Below are 23,956 nucleotides of genomic sequence, written 5' to 3' on the forward strand. Positions count from 1 at the left end.
ATAACCTGATTAAACAAATGACACAAAACGTGATACTTTTTCAACATGTCTTTATCCACAAATGATTCAACATTCAATAACGATGTGTGAAAAAGTATGTGAACCTTTAGATTCAGTAACTGGTGGCACCTCCTTGAGCAGCAATGACTTCAACTAAGCATTTCCTGTAACTGTTGGTCACTCTCTCACAACGTTTGTGAGGAATTTTGGCCCATTCAGCCTTATAGAACTGCTTCAACTCGGTGACATTTGAGGGCTGTCTTGCATGGACAGCTCGCTTCATGTCCTGCCAAAGGTCTGTCAAAGTCCAGACTCTAAATGCAGAATTTCTTCTTCTGTAGCCATTCTTTTGTAGTTCTGCTCATATGTTTAGGATCATTGTCTTGCTGCATGACCCACTTTCAGTTCAGCTTGAGCTCACGGATGGATGGCCTTACATTCTCCTCTAGAATCTTCTGATACAATGCAGAATTCATGGTTGTGTCAATGATGGCAAGTCATCTAGGTCCTGAGGCAGCAAAGCAGCACCAAACCATCACACTCTCACCACCATGCTTGACGGTTGGGACGAGGTTCTTCTGTTCAAACGCAGTGTTTGGTTTTCACCAAATATAAAGTTTTTCATTGAGGCCAAAAAATTCTACCTTTGACTCATCTGTCCAGAGAACATTGTTCCAGATGTCTTGTGGATCATTTATGTGCTCTTTGGTGAACTTCAGATGGGCAGCAACGTTCTTTTAGAGAGCAGTGGTTTCCTCCTGGCTGTTCTTCCATGAACACCTTTCTTGTTCAGTCTATTTCTGATAGTTGAGTCATGAACATTCACATTAGCCAAAGCGAGAGTGGCCTGCAGATCCTTAGATGTTACTTTGGGGTTCTTTATGACTTCCTTGATGATTTTCCTGTTGTTCTTGAAGAGATGTTGGTAGGACGACCATTCTTGGGTAGAGTGACTGTGGTCTTGAACTTTTTCCATTTGTAGACATCTGTCTGACGGTTGATTGGTGGAGCCCAAAATCCTTAGAAATGGTTTTGTAACCCTATCTAGACTGATGAGCATTAATAACTGTTTTTCTGAGATCCTTAGAGATTTCTTTTGATCGTGGCATGACGTGTTTCCACACACCTGTATGGTGAATAACAAAGTCAGAATGTTTCTGATCATTATACAGGGTGGGGCCTCCCAAACTCACCCCTGAAGATCTACCTAATTATTTAAACACCTGATTCTAATTATCCCCTTAATTGAGTTGATAAAACCAGGGGTTCACTTACTTTTTCACAAAAAAATACCCTAATTACTAATTGTTTGTCTAATTCATACATCATTTTGTTTCAAAAGACATGGAATTGGTTAATATAAACCCTATTGGATATTTAAGAAAGTAAAACTATGGAATTTCCATAATTATCATTGGGGTTCACAAACTATTTCTCGGCATTGTATATACACTCTGCTGTGCAAAAGTCTTAGACATGTTGTGTTTTTCTACTCTAATGCATTATGAGCATCAACAATTTACTCAAAGCCTCCACTAGTGTTTTCTACTCTTATAACAACCTTGACTTGCATAAAGAAGGAAAAGCATTGAGTGAAATAGCTTGCATCACTTGAATTTCAAGATGTGGTAGCCGAAGCATAATCAACAAGTACAGAGAAACATCATTGGAAATTGACAAACCCAGGACTGGAAGACCCAAAAAGCTGTCTAACAAGGATGAGCAATACTTGAAGATATCCTTAAGGAATAGAAAGAAGACAAGTGCTGAATTTACAACAGAACTGGCAGAAGGCACAGGTGTCGTTGTTCATCAAATCAACAGTACGAAGGTCACTCTTGAAATCAGAACTTAAAGGATGTGTTGCAATAAGAATACATATGTTAAGAAAGGGGAACAAGACTAAAAGGCTAAAATATGCACAAGAACACAAAAATTGGACTATGGAACAATGGTGCCTTCTGCCAGTCAATAAAACACTCCACCACTCTCTCTACCTCCACCTCAGATGTTCTCTGGCCCTCAGAAGATGGCGATTTCGTCTATCAGCAGTCAACATATTACCCCTGAAAGGCCTCCGAGCATGCAAATCATTTTCAAATGCAGATGGCGAGCTACAGTCATTCTGCTGATGCTTGGGTTATTTCTTTCTGGAATTTCTCATGCTATACTAGGCTTGTACTTTTTTATCAAAAAGAGTACACTGCTGTGTGCTCTGGAGCCAGCTTGGAGCTGGAGCAGGGGGTCTCCATCAGCTTTGGAGCCAGTCTCGAGCTGGAGCATGGCGTCTTCATCAGCTCTGGAGCCAGCCTCAAGCTGGAGCTTAGCTACAGGAGCCAATCCGGAGTTGGAGCCAGCAAAGCCGGAGCACAAACAACCCTAATGTGGCCTGTACCTCACAGAGCTAGTTTCCTGGTTTCTCTGGACCAGTCTGCTGATTGTTGAAACAGAACATCTCATTCTCTGGGCAACTTCTCTCACAGACAGACCACCTTGTCAGGCTCCTGCACTGTCGTCTTCTGGCCACCACCATAGATGCGATGCTCCTGCCCTCAGCCCGCGTGTTGAGCTGGGATAGCTTCACTAGCAGCTGACTGACTGTGACTAGCTCACTTCTGAGGGCCACAGAAGGGCACTCAGGTAGGTCTCGTAGGAGTGCCGCCTGGTAAACCATCAGTAGACTGGCTATGTAAGACAGAATACCCTTTCTTTAGGTGTACCTCTGTGGTCCTGCACTGCTTATTGGGGCATTCTGGGTCTTTTGTAAGCCCAGATAGTGTCGGCGTCTTCACTAAAGTGGCGAACATAGCGTCCACCAGTGGAAAGGACACTAAACCAGCATCACTAGCCCCCTGCATAGTAAAGGCCGAAGCCTTGTGAGACATCGCAGGAGCAGAGGCTGGAGCCCCCCAAGTAGACTGCACCTCCTTAACAAAGTCCGGGAATGCTGGAAGCATCCTGGACTGATAGGACTGGGCTGAAGGCGACTCAAACAGAGATCGCCAGGGAGGCTCTGTCTTAGGCCAATCAATGCCCAAGTGGCAGATTGCTCTGTCCACCACAGACCACATAGGGTCCTCGGTATCCATAACCTCGGACTCAGCGTCCTGATCCGAGTGCTGTGAGGCTACCTCAGCCTCTATACTGTCCCCTTCCAGGATGTTAGATGCATCCCTGGAAACCGCATCGATATCCCAGTCCTTTTGAGGTTGCAGTGGAAGGGAAACAGCTGGTGGAGGTTGTGGAAGAGCCACTGGCTGGCTGGCTACGGACCCAGTGGGTTGTTCTGGGGCTCGAGGCACTGCATTGGCTAGGGACATGAGGATAGACTGCTGCCCCGTCATAACCTCCATGAATTGAGACATCTTGGAGGTTAACTCCACCACCCCCGACCTGTCTCTATATCGCCTGTCGTGATGAGGGGAATGAGGTGTCCTCTGCGTTGAGGCTATCTGGAAGGTGATCTAGCCTCCCGACGAGGGCGTACCCTAGAAGGGGAGGGGCTGCGAGCCCGAACGTGTCTGGTGGGGGACCTCTGACCAGCTGTAATCTGGGAGGCCGGGCTCGTGGAGAGCTGCAGTCGCCCTGGCGGCATCGCCGTAGACGATGGCAGGGCTGAAATGGTGTGGGAAGATCCCGAGGAAGGAGAGTGCCCACCCATTGATTTCTTAGCCCTTTGCTGAAGGGCGTGTGTCTGGAAGACAGCACAAAGGTGGCAAAAGGCCCTATCCACCAGCGTGAATGCGGCATGTTCTGGCCCAAGTCATGCCACGCACTCATCGTGTGGGTCACTGGCAGGCAGCTTTGCCTGAGAGGACGTGCAACGATGGAAGCCCGACATCTCCGTCGAGCATGGCACAACAAACATCGAAGGTGCGTCGAGCACCGAGCGTCAACAGCCGAAGTGCCGAGCGTCAAGCGTCCAGAGTCAAAGTGCCGAGGGTCAAAGTGCCGAGCGTCGAGCGTTGAGCATCAGAGCACCGACGCGTCGAGCGTGTAACATTGAGGCACCGAGCGTCGAGCATGTAGTGTGGAAGCGCAGAGCGTCGAGAGTGTAGCTTCGAAGCGCCGAGCATGTAGCGTCAAAGAGTCGAGCGTGTAGCGTCGAAGCACCGAGCGTTGAGCGTCAAGCGTGTAGCGTCGAAGCGCTGAGCATGTGGCGTCGAAGCACTGAGCATCGAGCGCGTGGCGTCGAAGCGCCGAGCATCGAGTGTATAGCGTTGAAGCGTCAAGCACCGAGCATTGAAGTGGCGAGCACTGAGCGTCAAAGCGCCGAGCGTCGAAGCGCCAAGTGTCAAAACGTCAAGCGCCAAGCACCGACGCACCGAGCGTCGAGCACCGAGTCCCAAGCGCGGAAGTGCTGCACCAATCGCCAAAGCGCTGACACCACGCAGAGCGATATCAAGCGTTGAGACGCTAGCATGAGACGCTTAACCATCAGCTGACCCGCAGAGCGGAGACGCTAGTGCTGGTACAGTGTCAGACTCCACACACACGCGGTCTAGCCAGGCAAGACCGAGGCTGCAATGCACGCGTGGCCAAAGCCAACAACATGCGTCCTAATATATATATATATATATATATATATATAATATATATATATATATATATATATATATATATATATATATATATAAATATAATATATATACAGAACCCAAAAAACACACAATTAAGTATTAGAAAATATATAATAGAGAGAAGACGAAGACCACGAGGTTAAACAAAAACGCGATGTCGAAGCAAAGCGTGAAGGATATATAAAGTAATATATTTAAAATATATACACAATTATATAACCAAGAATACCAATAATAAGTGCAACTGAAATAAACTCGGAGAAAGGGCAAAAAAACAGCTTCTCAAGCCTAAGCTTAAATGAGTACAGTCAGGCTCTAGTACTTACCTCCACCGATGCTGAAGACAAAAGAGGAAGAGAGTCTCCGCACGCTGCGTATAATAAGATCCCAGGGGGGTGGGCTTACATGTCAGCTAGTGCGGAGGCCTATCGGCAGCTTTGCTATAAAGCTCAGCCAATCCCTACTGCCTGACGGCAATGTCCCATACGTTGATGGTTATTTTTGAATTGAAAGGGAACAATACTTGTCAAACAATCAACAAACCTATCTGCTCACTATTTAAAATGTATATAACATTATGTATGTGCCCAGTGAGCTATTGATGTAAAACTTAAACTGTTGTGTTTTCATTGTGGATCAGTATATATTACATGAGCTCGAGAAAGTGTTTCAGCCAGCTACCAGCCTCTGGAGGAAAAAGGCCAGCCCTGCAGGTGTCTGCCTGACCTCACTAGACATCTGGCCAGTAAGGTCCGCTGTATCACAATGAGAAGAAGTCGTCCCTCCCGGTATTGCCTTCCTACCCTGTGGGAGCACCAGAGCCAATGGGACCCTTCCCCCCTGGAATCCCCAGTGAAGACCAGCAATTTCGACTCGAACCTGCACTCCCCTGACTGTATGAGTCACCCTGCACACCACACAGTCGTGTTTTTCTGGGTGAGCCACTCAGGGACCCCTGGGATAAATGTGTATTTTTATGGAATTTTTTATCACTACCCACTTTTCTTGAGTTGAAGGTTTTTTTTTTTTTTTTTTTTTTTTTTTTGTATTATGTATGAATTAAATACTTTTTTTTTTCCTGTTACAATGCTGATCAAAAAAATCTAAATGCTTCTTGCTGGTTCCTAATCACAACCTATGCAGGGGGTCCTGATTGCATTTTATATCAGGAAACTACGTTGGGGTTTTTTTGTTTGTTTGTTTTGTTTATTACTTTTTGTTTATTGTTTTTATAACATTGTGTGCACATTCCAAAAGGAAAATATAGGAATGTCCCATTACATCTATTAGCATTTGACCCCCTTTCAGGTGTCTTGCCAACCACACCATTTCTTCCATTTTATAAGAGGAAAATCGCTAATAAAATGTGTGCTCAAGAAAGGCTCTTGAACATAAAAAGGGTTATTATTCTGTTGTTTGACAAACCCTGAACTGTGATTGTTAATTTCTTATCAAGGTTTATACTATTACATGGTCACATTTTTGTTTGACATTTGGCACTTTTGGAAATACTCTTTACTGGCATAATGAAACTCAATTAACCTGTTCAATCAAAGTATTCAAGACTCAAGAGCCACTTATGGCAAGCACATAAATGGAATAACAAGAGGATTATACAACTGAATAATTTCTTGGTTGCTTTTAGTCCTGTGCCCTTTTGTTTACCCTTTGCTGATTAAATGGCTTCAATCGTTTGTTTGGCATTAGCAACAATAGGCATTGAATCTGGGCTGCATGCCCCAGCAATTTAAGATAGCTCTCCAACAGTCATAATAAACAGCCTGCGGTACACGTTACGGTACATGTAAATCAAACTTATTTTGTCATTCTGTCCTTAAATAATGGGTACAGTGAGTATACTGCATGCTGTATGCATAACTTGACTGGAAGTTGCATCAACTGTGCAGCACTGTAATATACTTGTTAGTCAAAATAATATCAATGTATCAAGGGTCTTTAAAACTGTTACATTCTTTGCCAGTTTTAGTCAGCTGATCATAATATATGTGTTTTAATAAATAATTCCTCATAATATTAAACCCATTACCCACTTTGTGTTAGGCTACATGCCTGTTTTATAACTGGAAAGTTGTAGCAACTGTGTAACACTAAAATACTTACTAGAATCAAAAAGTCAATGTATCAAGGGGCTTGTATACGAATTAGTAGTCACTGTGTAATGCATGGAATTACAAATCACAAATGTCAATAATTGCTGCAATATAGAAATACATAATGTGTAACTTCAGAGACTGTGGGGTCATACTGATCAAATGCCACCATGCCTACATCATGATTTTTAACCATATGTATTCATGGCTGGACGAGAAAGGCTTATCTGGAAAGAATAAGCATAATCCAGCTACTAAACTACTTACCCTGAATGGGAAGGTTGCCTACGTTTTTTCAAATGCAATGGAACACAGACAACAAGTATATACTGCAGTAAAAAACAAATACCATAACAAATAAGTGATTTATTGTGGGGGGGGGGGGGGGGGGGGGGAATACTGAAAATGATTTATGGCAGTTGTCAAGGTACACAGCAATATCATAATCACGTACAAGGTGCACCAGTGAGAACATCACTATGTTGCCCATCCATAACAGAAGACTGAACCCAAGTTACTATAATTCATGTAGCCTACATTTAAAGTTACATACCCTCTTAGGTCCATTCACTTACAGCAGATGCAGATGCTATATTAACAAGCAGAAATCTACATTAACACATATACTGCACTGGTGTTTATAGCAAAAAAAAAAAAAAAAAAAGAAAAAGAAAACCCTAATATTAGCGTATACTTAGCTTGTTCCGATGCTTGCAATACCAACACAGTAAAGGTATATGTTGTAACTAATATGAATTCCATGCAAACCAGCTTCTTTCTACAGCCCCAGGAGGATCATTTGGTGATGTAACTTCCGTTGTCCAGGTCTAAGCACCTCTTCTACAGTCCCAGTATCTTTCTTTCGGTCCAAACTTTTACAGTGAGAGCGCTGAGCTTTGTGGTGTATTGCTTGCAGTGTAATGAATGTGGATCTTGCTGTTTTGTTCCATTGGGGCGCATTGATCGCCGGGCTTATTCTAACGAAGCTGAGGAGGTCCCGCAGTGAAGACAAAGTGAATGATCGTGTAAAGTGAAACCGCTTCCAAACATAATGCAGGCACTGTTCAGCGCCCTGAACCTTCTGTTTTTGCTGATGCTATTCGGATTTTATCCGTCTATGGTGAGTTTTTTTTTTTTGTATTTGTATTTTCATTTTGTTTCTTGACGTAATGATTACAATTATAGGTGATTTGCATATACCTCTGAAGGATAATCGATTGAATAGCTGCAAAATAAAGTGTCGCGCTGCTGCTGTCCAAGGATTGATTATAGGCATCTGTCCATTTCGTTGTTTTGGTTGCCCTTGTCAGATCAAATGCAATACACCATTTGATGTATATTTGGAGAATATGGCAAGGAAGCTTGTTTAACCCTCCAGGATATTAAAGCAGTTGTATTTGTAGCTTGTGTTATTCGCATCCTGTACCTGCACACACAAAACATGCTGGGATAATTGTATTGTGTATGTATGTGCTACGTTTACTTGTTTTCCTTTGCAGTTGTTGAAGGCAAAATAAGGTGGAAATCATATTCAGTGTTGCATATTTCTTAATTACGAGATATATATGAATTTTATACCTCGATTGAGTTTAACTTTCGACGTTTCAGAAAAGAGAATAGAGGAATAATATGTATGAATTATCATGAACACTTATGCTCAGCTCTGCTGACCTAAAAGTATTTATGCGTCTTGTGCTGAGTCGTAAAACCATGCAGCGAATATTATTTCTAATCAATTATGCGCTGTGAAGTTTTATCTAATAACTAAATACATAAAGAAATAATCTAAAGCAATGGCTAAATATGTATTTTGTTGCTTAATTTTCTATTGTAAATCCCAAGCATACAATACATGCACATTCACAGTGTGTGGAATTTAACTTAAAATTCAAACTAAAATATTAATGAATTTGTTAGCATGGAGGTTTTAGATAAATGTATCTTACTTAAGCAGAAGGCCAACTTTGTAAAATATCTGATTAAAAATAATAAATACAGAAAAAGATGGATAGCGCTATGGGAACTGATACAAATTTTGCTGAAAACAAATATAATGATATTTTACCTGGACAGAAGCTATAGTTTGCTATAGAATGGCTAACGTGAGTGAACCGCTCTTTCTCTTTTTGAGAAATGCAGTGTTTCAGTTTCTTTACATAATGATAACAAAATAATAATCTGAGGCTCTTCTTGTCTGCTCCTGTATCCAACCTGTCAAATTGTTAGACCATGATGTGAGCAGCACTGATCCACTGGGAAAGAGTGGTAGAGTATACAAATATTCCCCAGGCACCTTCGTTTAAGCCTTTTTTAAAAAACAATTTATTGCAGTGCAACATTAGAATACAAATGTGTTAATAGTCAGCCGAAGACATTCAACCTACCTAATATCAAGGGCGCCTTTTAAATTAGAAATTTGATTTATTGATGTATATAATGGCCCTTGGGGATTAACAGTTGCATACACATATCCAACATGTTAAGTAACTACAACGTAAAGCCACATATCGGAGTTGCCCATCTATCTACGTGTTTAGCAATGCAAAGCTTGCTTGCCTGTCGCCACCTCATGGATAACTTGATACGATGCTAATAGATTTGAGTTATAAACAACACAAACGAACAAAAAAATACAATACATACATACATAAATGTATTCATTGTGACAGTAGTGTTTTTGGTAAGGGCTTAGGGACGTTTCGTTACAAAACGAGTTGTTCAGATATAAATATGCTATACACAATGTGCCTTTTCTGCAATAAAAGGTACTTCTTTGTAGAATTTCAATATCCCTTTAGACAAACAGTAATAAAAACAATATAAAATAATAAACAGTAATAAACTGTATTTTTGCATTGTGTATATACGCCTGTCCATGGTGCTGAAATGTGAAGCGCTAATGACATAGGGCGAGTATGTTTTTGGTTCTGAAAAATGTTGTTCAAGTGCTTTTAGTCACCAGTTGTTTTGGTGATGTATCGGTTAATGCTTGGTTGGTCCTAAATAGATTATTGAATCTAAAAATATTTCTGATAACGGTTACAATTATTAGAGTATTAATTGCAAGTGAAGTTTTACATGCTTTTTAAAACCGCTAAGCGAGTTTATTTAAACGTGTATTTAACACAGATAGATTCGTTGATAGTTTTAGTAAGATTACCATAATTTGTGTGTTCTAATAAACAATCCATTACCTTTAAATTCATTACCCAGTTTGTATTTGTCTACAGACCTGTTTTTTTATAATTTGATACGCATAGTAAATTAATTTCCGTTGAACAATATGCACGCTGCACAATATTGTTTTGCGATGCTCGACGGATTTGGTTCGATGTACCGATACTTCTGTGCGGCTATACGGTTATAACTTATTTTAAAATGACTCTCTCCACTTGTTTACCAGATTCATTGTGTTCTCATCACCACTTAAATTAATTTAGCCAAGAGGACGACCACTGATAGTAATGTTTTACATCCGATGCTGTAAATTTGAGACCAGATGCGTTTTTCTTAAGGCTTTCTGTAATTACATTATCGATTAATGCAGACATATCCTTTAACTATCTCCTTTCCACGTTCTATTTCAAATGGCTTTTGAGGCACTAGTGGGTGATAAATAAACATATACAGTACTTAACAAAGACACGTTTAAAATAGCCATTCATTATGTACTCCAATAGGGTAACACAGTATGCCTGTGTCTATGTTAAATATTTCTTAACATTTGAATCATGGCACTGCTACCCTTTTAAAAGTGTCTTTTAATCAGTGTTCCATTATTTTAACTGCATAAAAAATAAATAAAAAGTTTGGATGGCAGCGCCAGACATTTAGTCTTCGGGTTTGTCCCATTCAACCATTTAATCAAGTATTGAATTTAATTATTTTAAGTACAGTAATTATAATAACTTTGCTGTCAAGCAATAGTTTCTCATTCATAGTGCATGATCATTTTAATGTACCCTATTCATGGGGCAAACAACTAAAATTATTTTGGTGTTATGTGCTGTTTTGTTGGAGCCAGTACAGTTTACAACTGGTGCCAGAGAACCTAGCCTACTGTGAATCAATAATCCTGTGGCCTCTTTGTCAATCAGTCTGTGAAGTACCCTACCTAGAATGCAATCCTGTCCACTGCAGTGGATCTACTGTAGTCAATGTACTATGGCTCCCTAACTGTTGTCTTACTATTCTGTTTGGGTTGAGTACATGCCATCTATTGTTTGTTGTTGTGTCTACATGATTCATCTTGTGGTGTTATATCCTACCTTGTGGACAACAAAGAGTAGGATCTGGGGTGTATAAAGAAGTGACCATGTCCTATACCCTATTGAAAATATCAGGAAACAGGACTATACCTTTATGCCTTGCAACCAATAAATAACAGCCACCAATAATGGCCCTTATTAATTGCATTTTATCTCTTGCCTAATTGTGTTTTTGTAACTGGTGTCATGGTTTTCTATTGCAACTGTTAAAATCTATTTGCAAAGCTCCAAATGTTTTACACTGTAAATGTAAAAAATCATACAAAATGAAAGTCTGCAAGACTGGAAACTTTGGTCAGGAAAGTATAATCTCGTAACTAAAACATGGACATCACAAGTATAATCTTAGCATTTACGAGTGCACCGAATATCAGTGGAGTCTGTTCATTCTTAGTGTAATAGGGTGCCTGTGGGTTAAACAGTAGGCCATAGAAGAAAGGACATTCTGCAGTGTCAAGATAAGAAAGGCGGGTAGTCCATTGAGTAAAGAGTTCTAGTAATTGGTTTATTATGTGATAAATACATCCATCCAATTTTCAGCTGCTGTCATGGATAGTTAATATAAACCCTGGGCCAAATCACATCATGAAGGTAAAACGTTTCTGCTTTGGGTGGATTTGATCCTAAAAAGATTGCGTTGGTTCTGTCTGAAAACCCAAATTTCATTGCTCAAAGAGACTCTGTCTAACATAATTGAACACATAGAGTGGGGGAGTAAGCATCCAATAAATGGACATCAATTTGTGTTGCAGCAAGTTCAGGTGTGCTACTTGAAAACTAATACATACTGAGAAAAAATATTATTTTAGTCAGATCATGCAAAACTTATCCTTGTAGCTTATATTAATGAATAGGTATTCCAGATGAAATATTATTAAAATAACCGGTCCATTAGATGTTGACTAGTGGTGGAGATGCATTAAATAATGACATGTTAGCAGGAGGCCACACCATACAATATTATGTCAGTGGTTGCAAAAGCAGCTGCAGCATAAATCCGACAAGCAATGTCATGAACCCATTATCACCATGCACAAGTGACATTATTGACCCTTAGCAAGGATGTCTCTGTGCAGGTTTGTACAAATCCAGACTGCATGACCAATGTGAAGCAAATACTTAAGTCATATTTCCCAGATACTGTGAATACATATAGTACAATAGGACAGGGAGATGCATTCTCTATAATTTCAATCAACTACAGTTAAAATGGAACCTAATTAAATGTAACAGCAAGTAGGAACAAGAACAAAGTAGTATACACTGCTGCCTTCACCAACTAGATGCATCTTGACATACAATTACCCATTTTCTGTTTCCTTTAGATATTAAAATCATTAAGACAGAAAAATGAACAAAGTCAACATAGATTTTAGTTTTATTGACACCTTTAATGGCAGTAAACAGTCTATTCAATTGTTCTAAAGAGTGGCCAAAATTAAATACAGTCATTACAAGAATGGTGACTTTAATCAATTATGGGGATTTTGTGTTTTAAAATTCAAGTTTGATACTAATTTAATTTTTAAATTAGTAGATTAATCGGGTCTTATCTCCAGGACAGTGTAAGTTTAGGCTAAAAGATCACACAAGCACAGACTTGGTCTGTCTACAGAAAGGCATGAGTTGATCTTCCCAGCATTATCACACTCATTTCTGTAGATTTTCACAGCAACACGGTGAACATGATAACTACACTGAAGGTTTTGTTTCTTCTCCAGACGTTAAGATAAAATACAGTACATACAAGTTAAAGAATAGAGGGAGAACAATAGAGGTTTTGAAATTGAACAATTATTTGACTTTACAACAAACCTGCCTTTTTACATGGATTTGTTAACACCACAGGTCATGACTATATCTTGAGTTAAATAACCTCTTTGTAGATGATTAGAGCAAAATGCATTGTCTTGAAATACCTGAGGAGTGTTATTTATGTGGAAAACTGGAACAAAGTGAGAAAGAACCTACAAAGCACTTTGAACTCCCAAAAGGCACAACCTGCCATTTGCTCAGTAAATGTGAAAATTTAAATAAATACAATGGACATGTACATTCAAATCAATGGTATAGTTCCTTTAAGAAGTTTTGAAATAACATAACAGCTGCTAAAATATCAAGGTGAACATAACAGTCAGTATAACTGGAAGATATAAAAAGACTTTGACAAGGTAGATGGGAATTTCATATTCAAGTGCTTTAATGGTTTGGATTAATTAAAGGCTCAGTTTGTATGCACACACACACACCTGTACTGTCTATTGAGTAATAAAAGGCTTCATCGGGAAGGATCCTTTCTACATGTAAAACTACTATAGATATTGCAGCATATGGAACCATTTGCACAGCTTTGGGATAGAATAGTAATAGGAAAATAATCAAATTTACACAAAATAAAGTAAAGATAAAGCATAGTCTTAAACTAGAATGTTCTCAAAATACATCGATTTGCATTTAATGCTGTTCATCAGTTCTTCATGCATTAAACTGAACTACTGTAAGTGATCAATATTACTAAGGAATATGAAAGATTTGCTGAAGGTGTAAGATGGAAGTGTGTATTGTTTTTGTTTCAGGCATATGTCATACTATAATGTAACTGTACATGATTTGCCAAACTGTATGCAAGTGCCAAAATGACTGTTTAAACTCTATCACGCTGGAGAGAGATGATAAATGAAATGTTGTTGACCGTGTTTTCTGGTTGTAATAGGAAATTATATATGAGAAAATCCATGAGATCATTCAGTTAGCATATCATTTTGACAGGTGTTTTATGTGGTGCTGCATAATAAGTAGTTACGGACTTCCAAGTTTGTGTTTTTTGAGTTGATATAATTAAGAAATTAACACACACACACATACACACACACAGATATATATATATATATATATATATATATATATATATATATATATATATATATATATATATACAGCTTTAAAAATGTTTTGGTGAGCAAGAGGGATGTTTGTTTGTCTGTAACTGCATCAAAAATAAACAGTGGCTCCCAAGTGGCACATCCAGTAAAGGTGCTCTGTCTAGAGTGCTGGATGTGCCCTATAGTCTGGAGATCACTGGTTTGCATCCAGGCTATTCCACTGCCAGCCATGGACAGGAGCTCCCAAGGGACAGTGTACAATTTGGCCGATTACCGACTGGGGTAGGGAGGGCTTAGGTCAGCCAGGGTGTCCTCAGCTTATTGCACACCAGCGACATCTGAGGGTCTACCTGTAAGCAGCCCAGAGCTGCATGGTCCTCCGACGCTGTAGCTCCAGAGTAAAAAGAAGTGGAGGACTGACGGCACATGTTTCGGAGGACTTGTGTGCTCATCTTCGTCCCTCCTGATTCAGCGTGGGGGTTGCAGCAGTGAGCCAGGCTTAAATACGACATTTCAAATTGTGGAGAAAATGGGGTAAAAAACAATTGCCGATTCAAAATTATATATATATATGTAATATCACTCTGCCAGTATTATTTGTAACAAAATGTAATTTAAAGTAAATTTCAACCTTTTTAGTAACTTAATTGAGTAAATGTTAATTGAAGCATGGGTAAGCTCTTTAGAATTTTATAGGGTGGTGCAAAACTTTAAGAAGATGACTATTTTGATACCAAATTTACCACCATGGAAAAAAATAAAGAGTGTAAAAGAAATAATACTAGAAGCATGAACAATTGAGAAAAGCTGGAATAATATAGCAAGTTTTCCTATATAAACTATAAAAGTACCATAAAAGAACTTTAATAAATCATTACTGTTGTACTGTGGGAGAGGGTACCTTTAAGAATCAGGACATACAGTTATTCTAGCGGTTTCCAATGTTGTCAGCTTTAATATAAGCCATTATAAGTTTGTGCAGTTTGTATAGGCTGTTCTTTTATGGATGGATAGCTAGCCATGCATAGCTGACCTATGTTGTTTTCTAGTTGTAAAATCACTTGTGGTTCATGAATTCTAACAGGATATATGGCTTTATTGTTCCCATAATTATATATGTTGTAATATGTTATACTAGAAAGAGCTAAGGTCAAGCACTTGAACAAGTTGTCCTTTTGTTGTAGCTTAGTTTGGAAATCTCCATTTAAATCCTGCCTTGGACATGGGAAAGGGACTTGCCTCAAAACAGAATGTCTGTGCGTGTGCGTGTGAGTGTGCATGTGTGTGCGGGTATAATTTAAGACAAAGGGAGATTTTATTTGGAATTAGGGTTTTAAACTTTAACATGTTGCATTTTGGGTTCTGAACTTCCATAGTTTAGATTCTGAAATATTGGTGTTAGTTAAGATTTAGTTCGCTGGAGGTTTTCCAAATCTTAAACCTTTACAAGGGGCTAAAATAAAGATACTCCTTTTTCCCCCAGTCAGTGTATATGAATAAATACTGAGCAGGATTGATATTGTACAATGTTTATATTAACTGATCCACACTGGGGCGCTTTATAGAGTTAGTAAACAACAAGCATTTGTAATTTTGAAAATTGCTTTTTAAAAATCAGCAAATGCACTTACATTTTTACTTATTAGATTCCCAGAGCACCCTGTCAGTACCATGTTTAACAAGTTTAATTTTATCAGTCACTTAGCCTTTAGTACTTGTAATAACTGTCCTTTCTTTAAAGTGTATTCATTTAAACAAGAAAGGCAGTTTGCATTCATACTAATGTGCATTATAATATTTGAATTGCATCTTTGAATACATCACTAGATTTTACAAATCAAGTGTCAGTTAAGGGACATTCCATAGTAGAATGGTGCAAGCAAATGTTATTTAATAGGTTTTATAAAACATAATTCTATGTGTATTTACTGTCATTTTTTTTCTTTTTATTAATTTATTTGCAACTGTTCATTAATTTGTCTCTAGAGTACAGAAATGTGTCAGAAAAGAAAAGTAATAATTGACTAGTCCTTTTACAGCTGACTATAATACATGTGTAGTGACCTGGAATACAAACCAGTAAACCAGTATCATACAAAAGTTACCACTTTGCTTTTGGATTAGTCCATTTCTGGGTCTTTGTATTCTTGCCTTTGTATTTAATTGTCACGCCTTTGACTCTCAGCCTGCACTAGGCTGATAATCAGTTAACCTGAAAACTCATTAGCTCCATAGCAATCCCTCGCTACTGAAGATAGGAGCTGTTCTCAGTACCATGGCAATGATCTCTAGTAGGACTCAATAGAATGTGCCTATCAAAGTTAGATAGCATTGTAAGTATAAAGCTTTGGTAAAGCATGGTGCCTTTGTACAATACTACATCCGAATAATTAAACCTAAGACATTTTATTTGACATTTTTATTTGAAAACCTTGTTAAACTGCTGTTTTGGTGGGGGTTTTTTTGTGTGTTTTTTTTTGTTGTTGTTTTTTTAATTGAATTGGATTGGTATTGTCAGAAATTAATGTAAGAGTAGAACGTTTTCATATCAGCTGGCAAGGGAACATAACCTACAGTAGGTGGTAGTCTTAGAACTATCCATGGTTCTGAATTGTACAGTTGAGCCTCTACACTCGTATAACCTATAGCACTATGTTTTGCTTGTTAGATATACATTATAATGATTACTCTGTGTTTTGTTGTATGTTGGATAACTTTGTTCCATCTGATACATATCCATATCAATTGCATCAGTGTGCTCTGAAATGTAATTAGTATATTTAATCACAAGCAGTTACATTTAAAAATCTCTTTGCAGCACATGTATTTGTTTTCTATGTATTTGCATTACATATAGTCAATATTAATACAAACTAATTTCGGTAACTATTTTAAGTAAATTCCATCATTTTGATTTCCATGGAGACATGAGTAGAATATAATATAAACAGTTTTGAAGCTGGTTAAACTTGCCATTCCAATTTACCAGAATTCAAGACTGCAGTTGCAAAAGATTGCAGGAGGCATTAGGTATTTGCACTGGAAACAAATAATACAGTGGACAACAAAGTGCTGCAAACTTAACATTTCTAATGCTGTATATCTGAACATCTAACATTGATTAAGCTATTGATCAACTCTCAATTAACTAAATATGTGTTGGCATAATTTGTTAATCACATAGGACTAATTAGTGAAAATACTTTATGCAATTAATACTGAACCAAGTAATACATGGCATTTCAGTCTCTAAATGAAATGGCCCCTAAAAGATTAAATAATATTTTTTACATAAAAACACAAACCTTTCAAGTAAATGAATGCAATTCCACAGAGACAATTATTATTGGAAGTTAAGTAAATGAGGGAAATCCAGATCAAGGCAAAAACCATTTTCAAACAGTTAAGGGTAACAAAATGAGGCTGTTGCTTTTATAATCAACTTTTTTTTCAGTTTGTATCCTCACCTCCCTGCAAAAGAATTTTCAACTGCTGTTTTCTTTTTTTAGGCTTTTTTTTCCTTTTCTTTTTTTAGGTGACAATTATTATGATGAAGTCATGCTTGGTTTTACTTTGATTTTATTTTGCAATCAAACTAGCACTACTAGATATCTACATCCATTAACTTGAATGCATCCTGAGTACAATAATAAATAATAGCTGTAAAGAGTAACTCTGTCTAAATTATATTCTTTTGTGATTTACAGGGTATATCTATTAACTAAGTACAACATATCCCTTTTGTACCTAGACTATTGGTCCAAAGGAAGGCTGGCAGGTGTACAGTTCAGCTCAAGACCCAGATGGTCGCTGTATTTGTACAGTGGTGGCCCCTGAACAAAACCTCTGTTCCAGAGATGCAAAGAGCAAACAACTACGTCAGCTTCTGGAGAAGGTAACTGGTACTTACAGTAACTCTTGCTGTAGATAAACCATCCACAACTATTAAACACTCAATAATGCTACGTTTAGAAATGCGAAACAAAACTAAAATTCAATGGAAAACGTTAGCAGTTTTTCAATAACATTGTGAAGAAATTCCAGTCTAGTTGTTTTTCACTGAATTTAAGTTACTTTTAGTATTTGTAAAGTAACTCTTCCAACACCACAGACCTGATTCTGGCAGATAAGATTAACTAAGCATGTGAAGAATAAAAGAATATAACTGACCATACAAGCAAGCACGGTAAAAGTAATTATATCACCCTGTTAACGTGCCATAAAGTTAACAGTTATTCAATGTATTTGTTTTTTTACAGGTCCAGAATATGTCACAGTCTATAGAAGTATTAAACCTACGAACACAGAGAGATTTTCAGTATGTTTTGAAAATGGAGACCCAGATGACAGGACTAAAAAACAAATTTCGACAAATAGAGGATGACCGAAAAACACTCATGACAAAACATTTTCAGGTATGGCACAAGAGTTTTGTACATTAACTGGTATTACTGCAGAAACCAGACATGTTATGCATTCATTATTAAATACACAGGTTGAATTCTCCTTAACAAACTGTAAAGTTTAGACTGAAGTTATAATAATTTCTTACACTACTGGAACTCTTAACAGGACCTTAAGGAAAAGATGGATGAACTGCAGCCTCTAATCCCAGTTTTGGAGCAATATAAAACAGATGCCAAATTAATCGTGCAGTTCAAAGAGGAGATCCGGAATCTGACTGCAGTTCTCACAGCAATCCAGGAGGAGATTGGAGCATATGACTATGAGGAACTGCACCAGCGTGTGATCAGTTTGGAAACAAGGTTACGAAGCTGTATGACAAAACTGAGTGAGCCCCAATTGAATGTTGATCTTTATATTTGCGGAACCTTTGCTGAGTTGTAAATGGTATTACTTGCTCTGAAACATGAAGTGGTCTGGTCACACTTGCTTGCCCAGGTCTCTTGTGTGAGGGATGAGAGCCCCTTCTTATGTGAGCCAGAAATGTGCCAGAAAATAGTAATGAGCTTTATAATACAACAATAATAACAACAGTCAAACAATATTGCATGATCTATACATTAAAATCAGTATTAATAAGTATTAATACATATTGCTTTTTGTGAAGTAAAATAAAGTTCATTTTGGATTTAAAAATGTAAACCGATCTGTTAATATTCATTTGTAATTTAAGTGTTAATAAACTAGCTGGTGCCAAAACCATGAACTTGGCTTAAATAATCTAGAATCTTATCTTCTAGTGTTCCTTCGTTTACAGCATGTGGAAAATTAATGAAAATCACTGGACCTATTACAATCAAGACATCTGGAACGAGATTCGGAGCATGGATGACTGACCCATTAGCATCTGAAAGAAATAATCGGGTAAGTGTTTTTATTTATTTATTTATTTATTTATTTAAAATGCAAATAATTAAATGGGGGGTTTATTGTCACACAGTTTTAAACAGTTGTAAAGACTGAAAAAATAACAACATTCCATATTTTTCATAATTCATAATTAGATATAAAAGACTGCAGCCCTGTACGTGCAGATGACAAATAACCCATGCTTTTTCTTACATTTTGATGCAGGTTTGGTACATGGACAGTTACACCAACAACAAAATCGTTCGAGAATTCAAGTCTATCTCAGACTTTGCGAGCGGTGCAGAGTCAAGGACCTACAACCTCCCGTTCAAATGGGCTGGCACAAATCATGTTGTTTACAACGGCTCTCTGTACTATAACAAATACCAGAGCAACATTGTCATTAAGTACAGCTTCGACACCGGCAGGGTCCTTGCCCAACGTGCCCTGGAGTATGCTGGCTTCCATAATGTCTACCCGTACACCTGGGGAGGGTTCTCAGACATTGACTTTATGGCTGATGAGATAGGCCTTTGGGCCGTGTATGCTACCAACCAAAATGCTGGCAACATTGTCATTAGCCAGATTGATGCACAAACATTGGAAGTGCTCCAGAGCTGGAGCACTGGCTATCCTAAAAGAAGTGCAGGAGAGTCATTTATGATCTGTGGGACACTGTATGTTACTAATTCCCATTTAACAGGAGCAAAGATTTACTACTCCTACTCTACAAAGGCTTCAACGTATGAATATATAGATATTCCTTTCCATAATCAGTACTTTCACATTTCCATGCTAGATTATAATTCCAGGGACAGGGCTCTTTACGCCTGGAATAACGGACACCAAGTATTGTTCAACGTAACACTTTTTCACATCATTAAAACGGATGACATGTAGACCATTATTTTTTTGCACAGCAAAAATAATTTGTGATAATGACCAACTTTACATTTTTTTCCCTTGTTCCTCGATGATGATAATGCCTTTTCTACTTATTTTTCGGCTCATAAAATATTAGAATCAAACAGTCCTCTACTTCAAATATGTGTAAATCAAAAGACTGTAATCATTGGAACCATGGTTTGAAAAACAAGCCTGCCTTGTTTAAGCCAGAGGCTAATAGTAGCTTTTGAGCATGAATGTCAAGGGTTTTGTTGTTTCTGCTCTTCTCTGTCTGCAGCTAACAATGTTTTTAGTAGTGGCTATTATGTTTTAGCTCAGAACCTTTGTTCTTCAGAATTATTTTGTTTAGTGTAAAAATATTTGTGTCCAAAAAGTTGATCAATAGATTCTTCTCCAAGATAGACATGTTTTCAATCATTGCAGTAACTATTGTATTTTGTCAATGTCTCTGTGAGAATCATCTCAGTATTATTTTTTATAAAACATAGTGAAATTGAAGTTGCTTCCTAGTTTATTACATTTTTCTGGTCTTATGACTGCTTTCTAGCTTTAAGTATACATGTGGACAATATACTTTCCACATAAATGCATTTACACACCAGCAGAAATATATAGACGTGTATTTACAAAACAGACTGGTTTAATTGCAAAACAGAGATCACATGTCAGTGATGTGGTGGCTAGTCTTAATTGCTTATTCTTTCATAAACTTTTCATGAACCTAGGTTTTCATATTCTGTACAATTACAGTACATGTGTTTAACACCTGCCATAACATTGTTAATTTGGTGTAGGGTCACCATGGAGCACCAGTAAGGCTTGACATGACAGTTGAGTCTGCAAGGTATTTAAAATGTTCGAAAGAAATGTATGACCATTCCTTAATGGTTTTTATCCATCCTAAAGAATAGACCATAGATGTTCAATAACGTTTACAACTAGTGACTTGGATGGCCAAGGGGAAGAAAGACTCCCTCAGTCTGTCATTGATAAATACTGCCACCATTTGGCATATTGATAAGCTAGTGGATTGCCATGACTCTGACTACTTTGAATGCTGTTGCACTTAAAAAGTACTTAGTGGTACATAAATACAGTTCTGATGTTTAATGCTTTCAGCCATAAGAACTGAGATATGCATCATTCATGTGTGGATCTTTTTATACAATTTATACATTGTCATACAAGTAAAATGTAGTATTTTTTCCCCTCACTTAATGCTGGTCTTTAAAGAAAAAATACATCTTCCTCACAATTATTCAACTTCTTTAATCTTTCTTTATTTCTCTTTGTTCCTTTCTAGGACTCATCCTGCACATCCAGCAGGGAAAAAGTTGAATTAGTTTCCTTTTACTGTTTCAAATGACCTTATCTTACCTTTTTTTTTTTTCTTTTCATCTGTCTCAAGCTCTGGTTTTTCGCCCTGTCAAATTAATTCTAATGCACCATGCTCAAAGGGAAATTATAGTGCCCTTTGTTTATTCCCCTGGCACTATAAAATTCATCCTAGGCATGAATTGCTTGTGAGCCACTTGATTTTTTTTCCCCCCAGGGTTTGGGCTGCTAGTGTCATGTATTAGAAGGGGGAATTTCCTTCCCTATCAACGTAGAAATCACTTTCTCTGAAGATTACCATTGATTTTTTTTGCTCCTGAAAGTTTCTATCTGTGTCACAGGCAATGTGTATTTCATGTAGCAGTTCAAGGAGAATGGCTCTTTCACTTCTGCCCTATCAAGGTGGACTGTTTATCTATATTCATCCCCTGTCAAGCAATGTAAACCTTGCGATACAAGACATTTTATAACACTTGCTCATTTTTGACAAACTGTGCTTATCTTTACTTCCTGGAAGAATACTGATTAAGGCTAACTTGGTATCATGCTTTCTATTTCAGCATTTAGCTTGAGAAATGGAAAGCAAAAACATATAATGACCCAAGCAAGACCATTGTATCCTATTGAAAAAAGGATTGCATTTCGCTCATGATAAAATAGACATTATTGTTGAACTTGTACCAGACATATATGTACACTGTACACTATACACTGGGTTCTATCCTTATAGTATTATTGGACAAAAAGACTATTTCACAGTAAGAATATTTATTAAGCATTTCTAGGTAACAGAAGTAAAAATAATAAAAAATAAATAAAAAGTTGCATAAATATAAAAGTGTTTGTATTCATTAAAAAACTAGACTGGAAATCATAATTGAAATAAGTTATGATGTTTTGTAAATAGTTTTATTTTTTTAAGACGCTTAATCTTTCAATCAAGTTATGTGTGGAGTATATAAATATGGTTTTGAAAACAAATAAGTGAAAATGATATGCAGAAACAGCGAGAACAGGTAACATTTTAATATGCAGTCAGACTACAGATATAGTATAATCTGTACATGGCAATTCATATGGTATGTATGGCTGGTTATTCTAGAACATTATTCTGGTCCTAGAACCTATGTGCTGTATTTTGAAATGTTAAAGCAATACTAGTGTCATACCGCTATGCAAAAATCCCAAACACACTAATTTTGCTGGCTTTTAAAAAAAATACGGAACTAAAGCAGCTCTAACAAATTAGTGTATAGCCTTTTGCATTGCATCCTCTCTTACAGTCATGCAATGAGTATTCTCTGAATTTGGACTTGCAGATCACCAAGGCTTCTTCGTTCTCGTTAAACTCGTTTCTGATTCTGGGCAAATACAGGGAAGAGGTCTATTTCACCCATGGAACGTAGACAGGAAAATCTGTAGTGTACTCTATTAACAAGTTGGAAGCTGGTTGGCACATTCTATGGCAATAATAAAAATACATATGAAAGGATTAGTAATACCAAATATAATTACACCTGTTAAAGGCACATGCTGCCTTTTAAATATCATTAGATTGATTATTTATCATTTGTAAATTGAAAACATTTTTTCTTTTACCATTTGAAAAATGCCTTAAAGGTATACAGTTTTAATGAGTCTGTTTGTATCATTACTTTTGGGCCATATTAGTGATTTTTGATAATTTCTTGCCACTGCTGGCCAAAAACTTTAAATTGCATCTTAATAGTGATTACACTGGAGCTGACTGCATTTTGGGCAAGAGCAAATATGCTGTGTGAACTAACTCACAGGGTTATCGGAACAAATCAAATTTACTGAAAAAACAGAATAGACAGCCTGTAACCACATCTTCACCGCAGTTGCACATGACAATTCTACTGCCAACAAGATATATATATATATTTTTTTTGTCATTCATTCACAGAGCAATTATTTCAAAGAGGATCTTATCTCGTCCAATTCATCATATTTAATTTGCTACAGGGGAAAAGTCATTTATATTCAAATTGTTTTAATTCATAGATAGATCTCTGTTGTAATCACAAACTATGCTTTATAACATGAAGAAATGCGCTGTAGTATTAATTCTGATAGGATCTAAAAACAATAGCCTTGATTTAAGTGGTACGCAATATAAAAAGTTTAATTTATTTTGTCATTTTTTCTCACTCTTCTTATGACAGGATAAGTTAATTAAATGTCACAGCTGTACATTGTGTCATGTTAAAATATAGATTAAAATGCTTCTACATTGTAGATAACATACCAGGCAACATTTAACCCTATTTTTATAATCCTCAGAGTGCTGTTGAATATTTGGAGTTGTGTCTGTTCAATGCACAGTAGAAACCAGCTTTTCAGCCATTCTTAACACGTTTAAGGAAATCGCATTAAACAGTGCCAAAAAAAAAATATATATCTGATTCCAAAAAGATTGCTTTTTTTTCAATCAACACGAAATTGGATTGCTTCAGTGAGCCCTAGTATGGGGAGAAATGTATGGGATTATTCTTACTCTCTCACGTTATAAAACATCTTTCTCACAGTTCAATCAAATT

General features: G+C 37.4%; 1 protein-coding gene across 1 annotated transcript; it reads left to right on the forward strand.

Moving 5' to 3' along the window:
• The first annotated feature begins 7,299 nt into the window (after window positions 1–7,299).
• On the forward strand, window positions 7,300–20,558 carry LOC121327171 (noelin-3). The gene is made up of 6 exons (XM_041271019.1): window positions 7,300–7,811; window positions 17,593–17,736; window positions 18,101–18,256; window positions 18,414–18,633; window positions 19,063–19,169; window positions 19,380–20,558. The coding sequence occupies exons 1-6, from the start codon at window positions 7,743–7,745 to the stop codon at window positions 20,052–20,054; spliced, it is 1,371 nt and encodes a 456-aa protein (XP_041126953.1). The 5' UTR covers window positions 7,300–7,742; the 3' UTR covers window positions 20,055–20,558.
• The last annotated feature ends 3,398 nt before the right edge of the window (window positions 20,559–23,956 follow it).

Source organism: Polyodon spathula, chromosome 14 (genome assembly GCF_017654505.1).
Source record: "Polyodon spathula isolate WHYD16114869_AA chromosome 14, ASM1765450v1, whole genome shotgun sequence".
Lineage (NCBI taxonomy): Eukaryota > Metazoa > Chordata > Actinopteri > Acipenseriformes > Polyodontidae > Polyodon > Polyodon spathula.

Excerpts from the sequence above, each read along its gene's own strand:
- LOC121327171 (XM_041271019.1), top strand. The coding sequence starts at position 7,743 with ATGCAGGCACTGTTCAGCGCCCTGAACCTTCTGTTTTTGCTGATGCTA. Across the intron at positions 7,812-17,592 it reads TCGGATTTTATCCGTCTATG|ACTATTGGTCCAAAGGAAGG; the intron begins GTGAGTTTTTTT and ends TTTTGTACCTAG. Across the intron at positions 19,170-19,379 it reads CATCTGAAAGAAATAATCGG|GTTTGGTACATGGACAGTTA; the intron begins GTAAGTGTTTTT and ends ATTTTGATGCAG.